The sequence below is a fragment of the Mustela putorius genome, unplaced genomic scaffold, assembly GCF_011764305.1.
Source record: "Mustela putorius furo isolate JIRA1106 unplaced genomic scaffold, ASM1176430v1.1 tig00000228_pilon_pilon_pilon, whole genome shotgun sequence".
Classification (NCBI taxonomy): Eukaryota; Metazoa; Chordata; class Mammalia; order Carnivora; family Mustelidae; genus Mustela; species Mustela putorius.
In genome coordinates this window covers 8,455,039-8,475,213 of record NW_025421322.1, presented here as the reverse complement: position 1 = coordinate 8,475,213, position 20,175 = coordinate 8,455,039, and the positions used below count along the sequence as shown (strand labels likewise).

At 41.9% G+C, this 20,175-nt stretch overlaps 1 protein-coding gene across 1 annotated transcript in view; it reads left to right on the top strand.

Annotated features, from left to right (window-relative positions):
- Positions 1–20,175, top strand: part of DPYS (dihydropyrimidinase) — a 74,795-nt gene that overhangs the window by 19,501 nt on the left and 35,119 nt on the right. Inside the window, exons 5-7 of the mRNA XM_004768835.3 lie at positions 11,547–11,703; positions 13,141–13,282; positions 15,594–15,736. Of these exons, the coding sequence (XP_004768892.1) occupies positions 11,547–11,703; positions 13,141–13,282; positions 15,594–15,736 (442 nt within the window). The remainder of the gene's footprint in view (positions 1–11,546; positions 11,704–13,140; positions 13,283–15,593; positions 15,737–20,175) is intronic.

Here is a 20,175-nt window from a genome sequence, read left to right as displayed (position 1 = left end):
AAAAAAACAAGTTGTACTTGCATTTCCGTAGCTTGTCTTCCTTCCTTCTTTCTCATTAGCATCCTTTCTGTTTTCTCGCACATTATGCATGTCTAGTTGTGCCCTCCTTTCTGCTTGTCTCTTAGGCATCTCCACTCTCCTCTTAGTACCTGAATCAGGATGGCGCAGGGTACACAGGGGGTGCTCAACCAATTTCTTTCAAATTGAGTTGATTTGTCCCATAGCTTCTTGGGTATTAGAGCTATTCAAGCAATTATCCAGATAGTATTTTTATGACAATTAGTTTAAGATTTTAAAACCAAAGTCCCCCGCCCTCCTCCCACCCATAAAAATATAATAGACCCTCCTAGAATGCGCTAATATCATCGCACTTTTAAAGATCAGGAAATCAGAAATAGTCTTATAAATCACCCTGGCTCCTTGTTTTCTTTTTAAACTGAAACTGATTGAACTTCTAAAATATGGATTATAAAAATGATGAAATTAGATTTGGCATGTCTTTAAGATTAATTTTGTCAAAATCGCTTCTTCTTGCATGAAGTTTCAAGAAGAATTTTGTGCAAGTCAAATGCATTTTTAAAACATAATCCATCGCTATCTCGTGTTCAGAGTAAACTCAGTTTTATACAGGAGCCAAGAAGGGCTTACTACCAACCATCTCTGGTTACTTCTCCCCTCTCCCTTTCCCCAATAATATAATTTCAGTATAAGAGAGCACGGCGGTTCAAAAAGAAAATACTGCAATTTTAAAGTTGCAGTATTCATTTCAGCCACCAGGTGGCGCTGTTGCCAACACTGTGGAATGGGTTGTATAATTATTTGCTTTGTAAATCATGTCCCGTGTCCTACAGCCTGTCAGTCAGGTCCATAATGTCAGAATATGATTTAAGAAATAGCAAAGTCAGCAGAAATGGGCAGTCTTAACCCACATCAAGCTACTATTTTGACAGTCCTGTCAGGAAACAGTTTGTTGATCTTAAATATTAAATTTTTACTGGGATAGAATTCCATTAGGTACAGAGTAAAAGTCTAGAGAAGGTTTTGGAATAAATCATGGGCAGAAAACTATTAAACATGAGTATGGACATTTTAATTTTATTTTAAATTTTAAATTAAATTTTTTTTCAAGATTTTATTTATTTATTTGACAGAGAGAGATCACAAGTAGGCAGAGAGACAAGCGGGGTGGGGGGGGGTGGGAAGCAGGCTCCCTACTGAGCAGAGAGCCTGTTGCGGAGCTCGATCCCAGGATGGTGAGATCATGACCTGAGCCAAAGGCAGAGACTTTTACTCACTGAGCCATGCAGGCGCCCCTTAATTTTATTTTTTGAATATGTAAAGAATTTACATGGTCCAAAAGTCAAAATTATATATTAAGAAAAAAGGTTTCTCAGAGAAGTCTTACTTCCTTCCCTAGCAACTTCTTCCTGTACCCCATTAGTAATTATTTTTATTCACTTATTTCTGACCTATCTTTATAAAGTTTCTCTTTATGAAAAAATACATGCATATTCTTATTTCTCTTTCTTTACTGCTTGAAAGATAAAATAGTGTATCTCATGGTCTGTATTTGGCTTTTCTTTCTACTTGAAAATACGTCTTAAAGTCAGTTCATGTTAGTTTCTCCATTGTTTCCTACGGGTGCGGTGGGCCTCTGTATTTGTTCAGCTGGTCCCCTGGTGATGGACACTTGGGCTGTTTCAGTCTCTAGCTCTTATGTACAAAGCCACAGTGATGGCCTTGAACCTGTGCTGTTCTATGTGAAACGTGTATTCGTTTTCTATCACTACTGTAAACATTGCCACAAATTTAGTAGTTTAAGACAACACAAATGTATTCTCTTACAGTTCTGGATGTCAGAGGATTAACCCACATCTTACTGGGCTAAAACCAAGTTATTGTTCTTTTCCTGGAGGCTCTAGGGGGAGAATCCTTTTCCTTGCCTTTCTGAGCTTCTAGAGACCACCTACATTCTTTGGTTCACATTTCCCTTGCTCTGTCTCCAAAGCTGCAGGGGTGGGTGGAGAAAATTGCATTATGCTGCTCTCCCCTCTCTTCTGCTTTAAGGACCGTTGGGTTACACTGAGCCCTCCCAGTTAATCCAGGATAAAGCCCCTATCTCAAGGTTCTTAATTTAATCACTGTAAAGTCCTTTTTGCCACGTAAGAGCACGTGGCTACAGCTTGTGGGGATGAGGACGTGGCCGTCTTTGGGGCACCGTTATTCTGTCTGCCACGGAAGAGGATCCTCGGGGTAGAATCCTCAAAGTGGGACTGCTGGTTCAAAGGGTAAATGCATACAGACTTTTTGGATATTGCCAAATCCCTTTCCAAAGGGACTGTAAATAGGAAATATTTAAAATGTCAACCCAGATCTTCCAGTCGATTCAGACTTACTGTGGTGACTTGTGAAAATGCTCCAAGGGGCCATGTCAGAGGCCGCAGAGGTCCAGGGTAAATTGGCACAAGAGCTTTCCCACGCCTGGCATGTGAACTCTCACACGTGATAAAGCAGGAACCTAAAGGGAGTAGGAGGTGGGTTGGGCATAAACGGTGCCAGACTGTTCCCATGGTGACTGTATCCGCCAACCCAGGGGCAGATCCCTGGAGAGTGTAGAGTGACAAGAGCTGGGGGACCACATTGACCTTTTTGCTCATTCATTATCTAACATGACTTCTGAACATGAACAAGCAATACACCTCTATTCATCGTTACCATGTTTAAATAAGAAACAGTTCAGCTTTACAGGTTTGTGATGTGCACACGTCCTATCTATAAATCCTTTGCCAGCCCATTCTATCATCAGAGCCTTTGATGACCAGAGTGTGGTCCCTAGAGTGTGGTGTCAGCATCCCGTGACAGCTCGTTAGAAATGCAGAACCTTGGACCCCATCCCAGACCCACTGACTCAGAAGGTGCACTTAAACTAGAACCCCAGGTGATTCATATGAATATTAAAGCTTGAGAATCTCTGCTCAGGGAAGCACAAAAAGGATCCAATTATTAATTCTTTAGTGTAGTAGCCTAGCAATACAATGCTATTACGTTCGATATTATTGTTGAATTGAGAACCATCTACTCAAAAGAGAGCAGCATCGTCGTTGATGATTATGTAACAACCAACATTATTTGTTGAGTACTTAATGTGTGCCTGGCACATATTTTTATAGGTCTTATATCATTTCCTGTTTTACTATATATAATGTTTTTAGTGTATTTTAATATATGTTAAATTTTTAAATTGTCATAACAATGCTCAAGTCAAGTTTTACCAGTTTGGGGACTGATGAAATGGAGACTTGGAAAAGTTTGGTTAATTAAGCCCAAGATCACTTACTGCTGGTGCTAAACTTGGAATTCAAGCCCAAATCTGTGTGGTCCCCAAATTCCAATTTTTTCCATTACTCTCCACTCTGTTCAAGAAGAAATTGGTTTACAGAGTTAGGAAATGCAGATATCAAGTTTGTATTTAATTGGCTTTGGTCTTTAGCCTTACATTTTAAATTTTTCTTAAAGCATTATCAACATTTTGTTATTTTTTATTATTCTTGAAAGAGAAACACAGGGTTGGAGTGATGTCACCAAGATGGCGGCTTAGGTCTGTCCTGACTTTGCTCCTCCTCACAGGAGCAGCTTAACATCTTCAAGTGTAAGATACCACTGAGAGAATCCCAGAACCCAGGGCTGAGGCTGAGGCACCCCCTGCACCTCAGAGACCAAGACAGACTGGATTAGGAGGGTAAGAGAAGTGACTACACAGTGACCGCATTGCCCAACCCCCAGGCCAGTGCAGCGCCACCAGTAGAGGTCTCCCTTGAGGCTCTGGTTCCTCCTGTGGGAAGAGAGAACCCAGGGGGAGAGCCAGCCTCCCTCAGCATTGTGGGTCACTTTGGGGAGCCTCGGCTCTGATCTGACATCATGAGGAATTCAGGGGAATCCACAGAGCTTAACCACCGGGCCTCTGACTGTGGGGAAGAAGGGAAGGGCACAACAACCAGCACACAGATCTTGACAGAGAGTTCACACCTGCAGTGCCCAAGTAGTAATCCCAGACAGCAGCTTTGACTACCTGTGGAACCAAGCTGGGGGCACATTCTGACCAGAGGACTCTGTCGGGGGGCAGGTCGGCCCAGTTCAGGTCCCTAAACTGGGAGTTTTGCTGACCCTCGAGCCCGGTTTTCTCATGGACAGGCAAGGAGCTGAGTCAGGGCCCCACCTGCTGCGGGAGTGCCTTCCGACTCCATCGGTCAGGAAGCATTGGCGACGATTCCAGAAGCTTTGTGGCCCAGCAGTGCTCACGCACAGAGATAGACAGCTAGAGCCAATCACACAGAGCACAGCCAACAGTAGGCACAGAGGCCCCCATGCTGTGCAGAGGCAGGGGATTTATTGATAGCCAAGGCTGACCGTTACTCCTGGCCCCTGCCAACCCGAGAGCCTGTTTGGGAAACTGAGAAGAGCCCGGAGCCTCACTTTGGTAAGGAACCAAACCAGCCATCCCTCTGCCCCGGTTCCTGTCCTCAGACCTCAAACAATTGCCTCAGTCAAAAATAGACCATAACAGCAGGTCCCACCTGCCCAAAGACATCACCAGCAGACACACTTAGAGACCCAAACTGAGCCAACTGGTGAATGTTTCTGCCAAATTACCCAAACGTGAAGACACAAACCTAAGAAATCAAGGATCGCAAAAACAATCAGGTAAATACGATTCCACCAGAGGAAGCTAATCAAGCTCCAGTAACCGACCTATGCGCTGCCCATGGACAGTTCGGAATAATCCCCCATAAGGGAGTTTAGTGATTGACCAGCAAGAGACAACCACATGAAATTAGGAACAAGAGGCATGAACAAAACGAGAAGTTTGACAAGGAAGTAGTAACCATCAAATAGTAACCAGTCAAAACCCTAGAAGGCTCAGAGTTCAAAAAATACTGTAACTGAACTGAAAAATTCCGTAGAGAGTTTCAAAAGTAGACTCAGCTACACAGAGGAAAGACTCAGTGACTGGAAGGACCCAGTCAGATGACTAAAATGGGGAAAGAATGGGAAGAGTGACAAAAGCCTACAAGAATAATGGAATACAACAACAACAAAGACCAACCAAATATTCACATAGGGAATTCCAGAAGAAGAGAAAGAAAAAGGGACAAAAAGTATATTTAAAGCAAGAACAGCTGAGAGTTCCCCAAACCTTGGGAAAGAAATGGACATCCACATTGTTTCTTGCTGAGTCAATGTTCCTTTTTTTTTTTTTTTTTTTGCATCTTGGTTGCGATCCTGGACTATCTATGCTTATGACTGTCCTTCATAAGCTATTGCGATCCCTCTGCTTTCTCGTCTTTCTAACATCGACGCAAACTTCTGGTTAGCTGTGGTCCCTGTTTCCTTCTCAGAGCACGCGTGGGGCTTGCCTATCTCCCCGACATCTTGGTGTGAGCTGAGAAGAAAGAGACGGAAATGTACATTGCATCCCCAACTTTAAATTGAAGCCTGAGCATTCCCTTTGTACCTACCTTGATGTTTTCTTTCAGCACTTGCAATAAAAAACAAAAAGCAGGTTCCAGGAAAAAAAGAATAAACACGTCCTGTTGTAAGCCCTTGAAATCAGAATCGCTTTGGACAGTTTGCAAGGAATTTAAATGTCATGCTTATTTCTGGTCTTAGTTCATCTAAATTGAGTAACTAGAACTAGGTTAGCTCTCATCCTTCGTGTGAGAAGCCACTTTTGCAAACATGAAGTATGAGAACCAGAAGGCTGCCCCTAGAATGCTATCCTTTCTTCCAGAAGCAGAATCTGACTCCCTTGCTCCATACCCCACGTGTAAAGTTGGACAAACCAGCTGTATTGGTGTCATATATAGAAGTTCCCATCTGCCTGGCCCCAGACCGCGTTCACTTACCAGTCATGCCTTTGTCCAAATAGTATACGTGTTGACATGTGTCATCAGCTTCGGTGACACTTTTTATTTTGGTTTGTGTAGCTTTGGCTATCCATGCCCCTTTTTTCCACATATTGACCTCTGGAATTATCAATGGCCTCACATGCGTGTGCAGTCGCTGTGTTTCTGGTACTCTATTTCGAATGATGGGGCCCTCTCTCAGAACCTACTCGATGCTCTACTTGATGTATATCTGTTATAATTTGCTTTCCAGCTATGACTGAAATTATTAATGCTTTTTTTAAGTTTCTAGTTTAACTTGTCTTAATAAAGTTCAACTTGACTTTATATCCGTATTCCTGTCTTTAGGGTATAAATAAGAGTTTCACCTGAACTTATTAATAAAACCCCAAATTTTTTGGACACCAAATATATGCCAGGTGCTGTGCTATGGGCATTGGATTTGCAGAAGGGATTATGTTCATTTGCATCCTTCAGTAACTTAGAGTGACCCAAGCTACATTGTGGTTAAAGGTGTTTTTTGTTTGTTTGTTGGATGTGGTTTGGGTTGGGTTGGGTTGTACTTATTATCAAAGCTTTTCTTTTTAGGCTTATCACTATAAAATGTAGACTTGTATTATAGAGAGGTTTTCGATGTCTTCCTTTCCACTTTATAAGAAGCTTTTAAGCTCTGCCTGCCCCTCCCCCTCCGCCATGTTCCTCTTATGTTTTAGAAGATGGGCAGAAAGGTCCACGCAGGGACTGCTCTCCCTTTCTCTGGTTGCCATTTCTTGTAGAAGCTGAACAAGAATAAATCGAATCTTATTATCACAGGCGCCATTAGCTGATGCTTAGGAACCGGCGCTTCTCCTAAGAAACACGTGGAGATGAGTCAAGGTGACTCTGAATCTCAGACTTCCTTTTTCTGTACATGAACACCCAAACACTCCCTGGTCCTTAAAATTGAGAAAAAGATGATTTACCTTATGCCCAAGTGCAAAGCAGTTGAAGACCAGCCATTCTAAATCATTTTTTTTAAAAGAGTGTGTTTAAAAAAAAAAAAATGAGCTGTGCAACCATAAGGAAACTAATGTTTCTGGAAGTTACTTGCTGCTATAACAAAGTACCATAGACTGGGCAGTTTAAATGACAGAAATGAATATTCTCATAATATTGGATACTAGAAGACCAAAGTATTGGCAGAGTTGGTTTCTTTTTAAATTATTTTTTATTTTTTTATTTTTTAAGAGTTTATTTATCTCAAGTAGGATGAGAGGCAGGCAGAGAGAGAGAGGGGGAAGCAGGCTCCCCGCTGAGCAGGGAGCCCATTGTAGGGCTCCATCCCAGGACCCTGGGATCATGACCTGAACTGAAGGCAGAGGCTTTAACCCACTGAGCCACCCAGGCACCCCAGTTCCTTTAAAAAAAATTATTTATTTATTTGAGAGAGAGAGAAAGAGAGAGAGAGCGAGCGCACAAGCTGGGGGGGGGGTGGTCAACAGGCAGAGGGAGAGGGAGAAGCAGGCTCCCCACTAAACAGGAAGCCCCATGTGGGGCTCAATCCCAGGACCCCAGGATCATGACCTGAGTCAAAGACACATGCTTAACTGATCCAGCCACCCAGGCACCCCGAGTTGGTTCTTTCTGAGGACAGTGATGGAAGGATGTATTCTAGATCTCTCTCCTTGCTTTGTAGACGACTGTCTTCCCCCTCTGTCTTCACATTGTCTTCCTTCTGTATGTGTCTGTGTCTAAATTTCCTCTTCTTAGGAGGACTCCACTCATATGGGATTAGGGCTTATCCTAGTGACCTCATTTTAACTTAATTACTTTTACAATGGACCCTTCCAAATACAGTCACATTTGGAGATACCAGGGGTTAGGACTTTAACATTTGAATTTTGGCAAGGGGCACAGTTCAGCCCATAACTGAACCCAGAGTTCCAAGATGCTAGGTACTTTCATATGCAGAAATTTATTTGATCCTCATAAAATTGCCACTCTTTCTTAGAGATACACTGTGATCCCACTTCACAGATTAGACAAACTAAGGCTAAGAGCAATGACTCATCTTACACAAGTCACTAACTAAAAAGTAGCACAATCAGGATTTGAACCTGAATCTGAGTGATCTCTATTATGCTGTTTCTCTAGATTTTCTTTGTTAGTTGGAGATTTCCTTTCTTTGTAAATGTAATATTTTTTGAACCAAACAGAGCCCAGGAAGGTTCTGCTCTATCCTTCTAGCTGGGAAAAATTATTTTTATAGATGTGGTTGGCTTTCTGTTGGTAGCCAGTGCTTCCACTCCTGGGTACTTGTGCCAGCTTCTCTGCATTGCTCAACCTTTTGTAACAGATCTTGGGACTTGTTAAGCACTACTCGCAAATTTAGACAAAGTGTGAACACCTGCTCTATCACTTTCATCTCATGAATGGGTTGTCTGGTCAGAGGGGAGTTTAGATTGGCTTGACAGGTTTCATCATTTGGAAATCTTTAGATTTTCTTAATCTTTAGTTTTTCTTAAAGGAAAAATTCCTTTAAGTAGGAGATAGCATCATAAGTGCAGAGTGTCTTTTGACTTCAGGCCAAACACTGGAGAGACGCGGAGAGGCCCTGGATGGTCGCACTGGACAGGGTACAGTGCAGACCTTGCTGAGACAGTGGGAGGAGATTAATGACGAAGATGTTCTATCTCCCAAGAGCTGTTGAAACCATCCGGTCTCAAGTGCAATCAGGAGAGTACCCGACTAGGACAGATACAGCTCTTTTCATTACCAACCTACTAAGCAGAGTAAATGAAACCAGTAAGTGAAATTGGAAAATTGCTCAGCCACATCCACAAATGGCTTGTGGTTGACTTAAACATTTCAGAATACATACTCGTTACCAAGAAATGAAGAATGACACTTCACCTAGTAACGTAATGTGTATGTATGATATGATACCGAAATACTAGGGTTCTAATTCTGTGCACTGCTTACTACCTGTGTGACTTGGGCAAATTAGTTCATTCCATTGAGTGTCAGTTCCTTTATCTGTCAAACCAGCATGAGGGTTGCCATGAAGGTCAAATGAGATACGTGACATTCAAACTCTATTTGCCAACTATAGAGTGCTATACATATGTTAGATATTTTTATTATTACTTTATTTCTGAACCAAATCTAATAAAACTCTCAATTATGCTGAATTATCCAGTTTGATTCTCCAATTTATGGTTTATCCAGGACCCAGGACCCTTGTTTAACTTCTCCTTTTTCCTTCTTGAATACTGGGAGTTTTTTTGAAGATGCCTTAGAACTATTGTAAAATAGGGGAAAGAGTAATTGGGAATGTCTACCTTTTATTTAAAATTTTTAAAGTATATTTGTAGATGCTTAATGGGGAAACCATTGGAAATAGCCTCATTCACCTGGGTGGCTTAGTCATTAAGCGTCTGCCTCTGGCTCAGGTCACGATTCCAGCGTCCTGGGATAGAGCCCCACATCAGGCTCCCTGCTCAGTGGGAGGCCTGCTTTTCCCTCTCCTGCTCCCCTTGCTTGTGTTCCCTCTCTTGCCGTGTCTGTCTCTGTCAAATAAGTAAATAAAATCTTTAAAAAAAAAAAAAGGAAGAAAGAAAATAGCCCCATTAATGAAGAGCTTGTTGTGTATACCAAAACCATGGCCTATCACATTTTAAAGGGACTAAAACCTTCCGAGGAGATTACATGTCATCTGGTTTCAAAACGGTCCTGGCAGACTCCTGGTAGATGCTGACACTTTTAATTTTTCCCGAGAGCTATTAAAATTGTAGAACTTTGGAACTGTATCCCCATCTCACCTTGATGGCCAAAAGATTGAATAGAGCATGTGATAAGAATCTTTGCTGTATGATGAAGCACCGTGGAAAATCCTGAGTTGGCAGCTTGTAAAGTGGTTACAGATCAAGTCTCTGAGTTTTTCATTGTCTGAGCATCAATCTGTATGTTCTCTGAGGATAGGAAGTTCTCTCCCTACCCGCTAATCAGATATGGGGTCCCTCCTGCTCACTCTACTGCAAACAGTACGTTACCTCTTAGTTCACATTGAAAAAGAATTGTTCCTTGTCCTGCACACAGCATAACGAGAGACTAATGGTATTTCCTCTTTCCTGGGAGAAAGGCAGTAAGAAACAGAAGGGGGATCTGATTCAGTGTGTGTGTGTGTGTGTGTGTGTGTGCACAAGCGCGTGCACGCGTGCACGTGAGAGAGAAAGAGAAGCATGAAAGTGAGAGATCTTAGCAGTGTCTGTGTTCTTGGAGGTAAGTGTTACTGACCATGATACTTGGTTACTTAAGAAGCAGGTTTGTTAGGCTTCAGTAAGCCTTGTTTTGTGGTTTGCAAGAGGAAAATGGCTAGTTTAGGAAAATAAATGATCTATGAGAGGGTACTACATTCCAGTTGAATCTGACGCAGGCAGGTGATGGCCATCCACGGTCAGTATCCGCCGACGAAGTTAGTTAATGTCAGTTCTCTATCAGGATTTGTGCTGAAATCTGCTGTCTGACCAGTCACAGCGAAGTTCACAGAGTTCCGTGGGCAGGCATCCCTTACTCTGTGTTCACCTGTGTGACTGCTTGGGGACGATCAGCTCAATGCCGGTGCATCTATTATCCCAATAAACGCTCATCAGAGATAGGATTCTGATTTTAAATTCAAATTCACTAGGCACTATTAGCTTTTCTAACATTGTGTGCTCTTGATGGCCTCATTTGCATGATTTTTTAAAATATGCATGTCTGGCTACAATTTTATTATCTGAGTGTTCTTTTATTTAACATAAGTTTTTGGAGGAGTTTTGTTTGTTTTTTGGTTGGTTATTGTTATGGTTGTTTGTCTTTTTGTTTTTGTTTTTGTTTTTATCCTTTAAGGGATATAAAGAGATTCTCAATTGAGTTGTAACAGAGCTATACCATGGTTGAACTCCATATGACCACGTGATAATTGTCACCAGGGTAGTATTTGCATAGAAGTTAAGACTAGAGTCCAAAACGCCTGGATTCAGATCCTACCTCCTCAACACCATCCATGTTATGTTGGGCGCATGTAATACACCTGTACAGAAGTTATTTATTTTCATCTTTCAATGGGGATAATAATAGCATTTTCCCCATAGGGTTTTTGAGATAAAGTCATTAGAATGGTACACATACCAGTCAGCATTTGCTAGATTAGGCTGCAATAAAAGCTGAATTGGAAATGTCAATGGTCTCCCAACTACTGAGATTTATTTCTCCTTTGGACTCATGTCCATCATGGGTTGGCACTAACTGTGTTCCATATTCTCTTCATTCTGAGACACAACTGAAGAAGCAACCTATGGTAGTCTAAGGACAGAAGGAAGACTCAGCATGTGTTACTTCCTTTCGTATTTAATTGGTCAAAGTAGGCCATGGGGTCAAGCCTTGTGTCAGGGAGTGGGTCTAATCATCTACCACAGCGTGCCCTGCACCTGGGCAGAACATAGTAAATGCTCATGAAGCAGTAGTTTTCCTTTTTAAAAAATCCTGTCCATGAAAGGTGACTTGTGGTCTGGGATTCCTATTATCCTTTGCTAGCGCAGAGAAGACACATATTTATGTGTTTTTCAGGTGGTTCTCTTGAGAGCAAATGAAGGGACTGAATGCTTCCTTTGACATTTCCAGGGAAAGTGGTCTATGGAGAGCCCATAGCAGCAAGTCTGGGCACAGACGGCACGCACTACTGGCACAGAGAGTGGCACCATGCAGCCCACCATGTTATGGGGCCGCCCCTGCGACCTGACCCCTCAACGCCTCACTTCCTCATGAATCTATTGGCTAAGTAATAATTTAACAAATGATTGTGAAGGGTTCTGCCAAAATAAGGTATCATAAGAGTCTTGGGTTTGAGCGGAGGACATCGTGTCTTATCATTTGATCTTCGTTGACCTCCATGCAGTATTCTGTTCTACTTGACGTGATAGGCTGTGAGGAGTCCCTCACCTGGGACCAAAAAAGCAGTGGCTTAATTATGATATGGTGTCAAAATCTCTCCCAGACACAGAGAAACCAGATAATTTTTACTAAAATTTTACTCTCTTCTAACTTTTTCCTCGTCTTTTCTATCACCTATTGCCTGGAACCTAGTCTCTTCATAATGCTTAGTTTTTAATCATTCACATATTCTTGAATATTCTTCTATGGTGATATAACCCAAGAAGCAGATGTGCCTGTGTACATCTGATAGGTTATGATCTAGGGCAGAGCCACCGGAGGGGTGAAAGGCAAAATCCTGCCCTCAGAGAGGTTATCCCCATGAAGGGCCATCCAAACTATTTTCAGAGATGCTACTTTCTGAGAAGTTATGATTACTTTTCTTGGAGACCCCAACACTCCCTATTCAGATACTAGACCCAAGTTAACAAAGGGTTTTTCACAACAAAAGTTCAAGAGTTCATTTACCTTTTTCTTTCAGCCTACTTCCTCCTTCACATGTCTGCATCTCCAAGATTGTTCACAATTCAAAGCAGGGCTCTCTGTCTCTGGTGATATGAACATCCTCATCCAGTGTCCCATCTCTGCTCACCTCAATGTTGCCATTTGGCCAGGGGCTGCCTCTGTCCATGTGGGTCACGGAGGTTCATCTTTGTGTAGTGCTCTACCCGCAAAGAATTTTCCCTTACGTTATTGCCAGTGATCCTAAAATAATTATCATTGAGTACACATCATCATCATCATCATCATCGATTTCTAGATAAGACTGAGCATTTGAAGGGTGTCTGGGTGGTTCAGTCAGTTAAGCGTCTGCCTTCAGCTCAGGTCATGATCCCATAGTCCTGGGATCGAGTTCTGCATTGAACTCCCTGCTCTGCAGGGAGTCTGCTTCTCCCACTGTCTCTGCCTACCTCTCTCTCTCTCTCTCTCTCTCTCTGTCTGTCTTTCATGAATAAATAAATAAAATCCTTAAAAAAATAAATAACTGAGCATTGGACAAACTCATAATCACAGAACTAGCATGTGATGGAGTCTAGAACCAGTTTTTCTGACCTGAGCATGATCTGGCTTCACATTTCTTCTAAGAGTATTATTTTCCAAAAGTGCTTCTAAAATAGAGATGGGTGTGGCCGAAATATGTGCTTGAAAAAGTCACTCATTGTCCATTGCAGCTTTCTGACTTTTAGTTGAGAAGGGCATCAGAAGAACAGGAAAGGTTCTGGTAGTTTTCTTCTGATGTCTTTTATCTACTCATCCCACACTCTTGTGTGTTCTTCTTTTTCAGTGGTGATCTAACCACAACAGGAACTGACCACTGCACTTTCAACACTTGCCAGAAAGCTCTGGGGAAGGATGATTTCACGAAGATTCCCAATGGAGTGAACGGTGTTGAGGACCGGATGTCAGTAATATGGGAAAAAGGCGTGGTGAGTTTTATAGGATCCAGTTTGTTTTGTTGAACTCTTTAGCCAAGATCTGGCTCATTTCAGGACCAAAGTGCCACAAACCTTCATAGAAAAGCTTTGTGATTGTTTTTATTAGAGCAGAGACTGGGAACGCAGCACCGTGACCATCGCCACCCCATCTTCCAGGACAATAATAAAAAATCATTTTCATCTCTGCATAATTCAGTTTAGATGATGCGTTGCATCATTATGCAGACATTAGGGGGTAAATTTAGATTGGGTACCAGGAGGATTCCTCTCTAAGTCTATGTTATAGCCCTTCTACTTGATTTCTTGTTTTTGAATCCCAGTTCCTCATGTATCACTGCTGTAAATACTTGGAATGATTGAAAATACATGAAGGATTTTTATTATGTTCGTATCTCCTCATGAAATTTTTGTAGATGTCCCCTTTTAAGGATCTTTGTATATCATATTTTTGGAAACTGCTGTATAAAGTCACATAAATAAAAATCCAAAGTTTAGAAGAAGAAATTTTTTAAATGTCCATGATTTTAAAATGTCTCCTGGAGCATGGAGAAGAATCAGGTAGCTAAATGTTCATATGTTCACCTGTCCATCCACTTGACACGTGTAATTGTACGGATCAGTGGGGAGGCTTGCCTGGTTATACCTGGGCTGCCATTTTCATGTCATTCTCACCCATTTTTCAGAAGCCTTCCCTTAGATGACATTATCTCACACCTCAGAATCCCCTCCACATACCATTCTTCCTAACTCTAATTATTTACCAGTTATTGTCAATTGGATTCCTAACATGTCTCCTTATTTACATCTTCATGTTGACTACTCTAGTTTGAAGTCTGTCTCGGTTGGATCGTTGCAGTAGTCTCAAAGCTGGTGCCCCTCTGCCAGGCTCTTGCTTGCTTATACTATATTGCCTATGTTATCCTCTAGTACCAGTGCTGCCTTCCAAAAACAAAGGACTATTCATGCTATTTTCTTCTTTAAAACCCTTTAACATTTTCCATTACTTATAGGATGACATTTGAATGATCAGTTTACATGTAAAGATCTCCAAAACATCCCCATAGCCCTTTCTTCTGCTAATCATCTTTCAGACCTTGGTACCACTACCCTAACTCTAATCATCCCACATGACTCTTCCTCTCTTTCTCTTTGCTTAGATTTTCTTGCTAAAAGTTCAGTCTTTTTCTCTGAACTTGTGCTATTAAAATGAGTATGTTCGTTAAAGTAAATTTCCATAATATAGCAAGTGTGTAAAAGACTTTTAAAAAATTGAATATTTCTTAATAATATACAGAAACTGTATTATTTTATGAAACATGAAGATGGTTGACTCATGGGAATATTACTCTCAGGTTGTGGTTCTTAATCATTTTGTGAGACATGGACACATTGGTAATTAAATAAACCTTATTAAGGATGCTCCTAACCAGATAAATGTACATAGGGATAAGCTCTCAACATTTAAAAAAACAAATCAGGGGCGTCTGGGTGGCTCAGTGCGTTAAAGCCTCTGCCTTCCGCTTAGGTCATGATCCCAGGGTCCTGGAATCGAGCCCAGCATCTCATCAGGCTCTATGCTCAGTGGGGAGCCTGCTTCCCTTCCTCTCTCTCTGCCTGCCTCTCTGCCTACTTGTGATCTCTGTCTGTCAAATAAATAAATAAAATCTTAAAAAACAAAACAAAACAAAATCATATGGTTTTAGAAAGACCACATTAATCCACAGTATGTCCATATTAAAATCCCTTATAATAGACTCCATGATTATTGGTTCAAGTACATTTCAGTAGCACAAAATTTAATCTCTTGAGTTGATTTTTCCCCTTTCTAAAAGTCTTGTCATCTGATTTAAAGGTCTGTCTTATTTTAACTTTATAATATTTTACCTGTTATCTACATGACCATCTCATCATTCTTAGGTCTACAGTAAATAAGCCAGATCATAAATGCAGGAGGGAGTGCTAGTCAACTCTAAACAAAAATTGAAAATACTATTGCCAACATCCAGCTGTTGTCTGTGTGATTCTGGGAAGGATGGAGAAAATTAGTGAAGGGTGGGAGTTAAGCTTAGGTTTGTGAAAAGTTATCTTCAGGCTTGTGTTCACCCATCATCCCCATCATTATGATTATGATAGTTTAAGGCTCACCAGCATCCCCAGAGGCGTTTGGCTCCACAGTGTAAGAAATTAGGTGCAGTTCTGTTGGGTTCTAAGAGCTACAAGTCTTGCACTTTTATTGATAGGAGATGTTTAAGTACGTGGTCATTAAAACACATGCATTTTCTTTCTTGAACTGTTTTTACAGCATAGTGGCAAAATGGACGAAAACCGGTTTGTGGCAGTTACCAGCACAAATGCAGCGAAGGTCTTCAATCTCTATCCGAGAAAGGGAAGGATAGCTGTGGGATCAGATGCAGACATTGTGATTTGGGACCCAAAAGCCACGAGGTAAGCCTGTGTCCTTGTATTTTTTGGCTTCTCCATGGAAAAAAAAGCACTAACTTGCAAAGAAATTATTTATTGACCTCAATAAGACACTTCTTATTAGGTGATTTATTTACCCTTTGTTTTGAGCTTGTGCACAAGATTAAGTGTGTGTGTGTGTGTGTGTGTGTGTGTGTTTGTGTTTAGAGATTTCATCTATTTATTTGAGACACACAGGGAGAGAGAGAGAGAGAGAGAGAATAACGAGTAAGGAGGGAGCAGAGGCAGAAGGAGAAGCAGACCCTCTGCTGAGCAGGGAGCCTGACACAGGCTTGATCCCAGGACCTTGAGATCATGACCTGAGCCAAAGACAGACTCTTAACGGACTGAGCCACCAAGGCGCCCCATGATAAGAGTCCTGATGTACAAATATTCCTTTGTTTTCCTTGGCATAGAGGATGCAAAAGTTGTGTTCCTTCCCATTCCCTGGAGATGCGTGTGTGTGTGTATAACCAATATGAATTTACCACTTCAGTGGTAAGCTTGGCCAGCTCCCCAGTTCACACGGAGGAACGGTATAGAGAGCAATGAAGAAAAGAGGAGGCTTAGTTTGAAAAGGGCTGACTTGAAAACTCAAAATAATTATAGCCTTTTTAAAGCTTTCAGATAGAAAAATTCCAGCACAAAGGATGTCACTTTTAGTTAGCCAGATTTTCCGGTTGATTTCATTTTGAGCTTATCATTCCCAGTAGACTCCAGCTTTTTGTTTCCGATTTCCATAATTCTATGTTAATATTGCGGATTTGGCAATTTCCACCAACTCAGGAAAGCATTGAATAGAGAGGCTGAAGCCCTAATTTCTCCTTCTAAGATATTAGCAGAGACAACACCTGCATCCGAATTTGCATCTTCCATAACCTTCACATTTATATTGGAGAAAATCCCACATACTATAATGTTATCTTCGCATGTGTGTGTGCGTGTGTCGAGGGGGATACATGAGGCCTTCTACCTTCACTGAATAGGCATTTATTCAAGGTCTACTAGGTTAATTACTGTACGAAGCAAAAATCTCTAGTTTCTTGGAGGTGCTATTTTTCACAAGGGCCCAACTTTGATTGAAATGCTCCTGGGTTCCTCTGGGGAAGAGAAGATGGAAAAGCACTAGGGCTACCACGGCTCTGAGCTTAAAAATAAGCCCCTGATATTTCTGTAGAAAATGCTTATCTTTTGTAGTTAAGCACTCCCTGGGCATCCATTGTCCCAACTCGGGCAGCAGTTCACAGGGTGGGCAGTCCCACAGCCATCACAAGCATTAGTGACCGTGTACCAGCCTGTTGCCGGCTTACGGTCTCGCAGCACAGTACACGATGATATGAACATCTTATTTACGTAAATGTCCTAAGATACCAACAAGGCAGAGCTCAGGGTCTTTGTTATGATGCTAACAAGGAACTATTGCTTATTTAAGGATTAAATACATCCTCAGGCCCCTGTCCCTGCAGAAGAAATGAAGACAGATAAAATTAAATTGGGGGCAGCTTCTCCACAAGACTAGAGAAACTGTCCTTGGGAAGACAAAGGGGGAAAAAAATTTGCTTGGATTTGGATTGGTGTGCGGATGAATTGAGCATGCTGTGTTTAGAGAGCTCCTGATATTTTAAAGATCACTCTACTCACGCTATTGTACACCCGGCAGGAGCCCGCCCAGCATCATTTCTGCTGTAATTCTAACGATTTAGTCTGCCCCAAGTACTGGGACAGATAGAGCTTTTGAAATGATTTGTGGCTTAAGGAGATGATGATTCTTAATCGGGAAACCTCAAAAATTTTGAAAGGGAGAAAATGATCACACAGAAGAAATATTTATGAAAAATGGTGTTTTTGAAGCATTGCATCTGGGAGAGTCCAAATAATGATAATAATTAGCAACCATTTGCATTTGCAGAGTCCTCAGTGGTTTTAAAAAATGCTCTGCTAGGGACGCCTGCGTGACTCAGTTGGTTAGGCTGCTGCCTTCGGCTCAAGTCAGGATCCCAGCGTCCTGGGATCGAGTCCCACATGGGGCCCCTTGCTCAGCAGGGAGCCTGCTTCTCCCTCTGCCTCTGCCTGCCTCTCTGTTTGCCTTTGCTCACTCTCTCTCTCTCTGACAAATAAAATCTTTTTAAAAAAAATGCTCTGCTATCTGAAACGTGACTTACGAGGTAAGACAGATAGGACTCTTCCTTTCGGCAGTGGCAAAACTGTAACACAATGGCGTCTGTGAACAGTGGCTTTGACTTTGCAGACTTCGATGTGTTTCACGAGATTTGGCACCATGCGATCTCCCGACACCAAAGCAGAGCACTTCCTCCTGGATGCGCCTGTTCATGGTCTGTGGTTTTCTTACAGTCAAGTGGGCCAGTCACAGAAAGAGTTTTTGAATTTAATTCTATTCTCTATTATTCCTTTTCAAGGTGAGGGAGAAATAAAAAAGTAGTCAATGGAGTGATCCAACCCCATTCCTAATAGCATCAAGAGCCACAGCAGGCTGTTCCCCGCAGCTTCCCTTTTTAACCCGACACCTGGCATCTGCAGCAGGACCCACCTGAAGAACCTCTTTGGCTATTTCCATTTGTGAGGGTGACCCCAGCTCAGGGGTAAAGCATGGTCTTCCTTACACAACCGGACAAAGAGAAATGACCCACACCTACGGGTGTGAATAATTCACTTACTTTATTTCCACATATATTGTTGCTTGGGGGATATTTATAGACTGTGATTGTGTCTCTTTGAGTCACGTTTTTAGACGATATAAATTTAGAGCACTTTCACACAAGTTTGACTTGCCGATTTCTGTAACTTTGTCTGGCCCTTCCTTTCCCATTCAGTTGTTGCCGAAGAGCGCGTAACGATCCAGAAGAGTTTACTTCTTATTTTTTTTTAGATCTATTACCTGCTTCATGGCCTTTGTTTTTTCATCCAAGAACTAACTAACTGAAGGTCAAACTAAAAAGTTTCTGTGCTCTTAGGTTTTTTTTTTCTCTCTCTATGTTATCAATTCTCTGGTATTTCTTAAAGGAGACTTGTCCTTCACCTGATGGCAGTCATGGTAGCAGAAAATGAAATATTTGCATTTTCATGTATGTGTGGGATAAAGATATGCACTGACATTTAATTACCAGCACTATGACTTCCTCACCTACATCTGCTGATCACGTCCACCTAGGCACGAGGCTAAATGAAAACACCATGGCCTGAGCACCTGCGGTGTGGGTTCTGGGTCCCAGCTCCATCCGTGCCAAGCGGGGAACCAAGCCATATCAGTTACTGTCTCTGAGTAGCCCCTCTCTCTTAGGTAAAGTGAGATTATTAATAATGGTTATGCCAACCTCATCAGATTTTTATTAGAATCACAGGCAACAATGTGTGTGAAAATGTGTCTAAAGTAAGAAAGTGTTCCCCGGGTCAAGGTATGCACTGTCCTGGTTACTTCCTGTTTATCTAGCTGGGCTGGGGTCACTCTCTCCTGCCCGTCTCCCTTTCAAGGTGTTCTCAGGTATCTGCCTGAAGTGTCCAGGAGGCCAGGGAACCAGAAGCTTCTATGTGTCTGACCTTCAGATTCTTTTACAAAAAAACTGGAGTCCTCTTTGTTTTTCTTTTCTTTTTTACTGTCCTTTTGAAAAATGGAGAAATATACATCTTTCCTTGGCAGGATATACTGAAAGGATCCAGCCCCCTTTGGATTGCTTTAAATTTCGTCCTCATCTTGCTTCTTCAACCCTTTAATTTAAGAATTTTCTCTAAGCCACCCTCAAAATGGTTTGCAATCTCATGATTCATCCTTTTCAACGTGAAAATTGCAGAATGTGGGAAACCGGAGAGAAGGGGCAGTTAGAGAGGAAGCGTCAGAGAATAATGAATCTGGAAGGATATTTGAACAAGAAGAAAGTGCATTTATAGGTGCTTCCTATCAAAAGAGAGAATTTTGGGGACACGGTCTGCGGATTCCTTATCTGGGTCGATCATAGCTTCAGCTTTCTCTATTCTTGGCCCGCCTGTTAGGAGAAAGTTGCTCATCTGGGCTGGCTGTTCCTGACCAAAATTTATACTGATGACCTCAACGAGGACCTTTCTGAGGCATGACAATATTTTTAACTTTTTCTAACTGCCCATCCGCCCCCTGGAGCTTCCCCCAACCTTCGCCACCGGCCCGTCGCCGCGGGAGTCTGCCTCTTCCCACCTTGCAGACTGAGCTCTGCTGTCCACTGCTCATCTGCTCCCCAGACCCGACCATGGTCTTTAGTCACTGCCTTCCTCCCTCGTTAATAGTCTTGACGACAAATCCAGTTTTTAAAATAAATCTTTCCTTTCAGAATACTTTTGGATTTATAGGAAAAAAAATTGCAAAGATAGTATAGAGAGTTCCCATATAATCCACAGTCAGCTTCCATGATTGTTCCCATGATAGGTTTTTTATAATT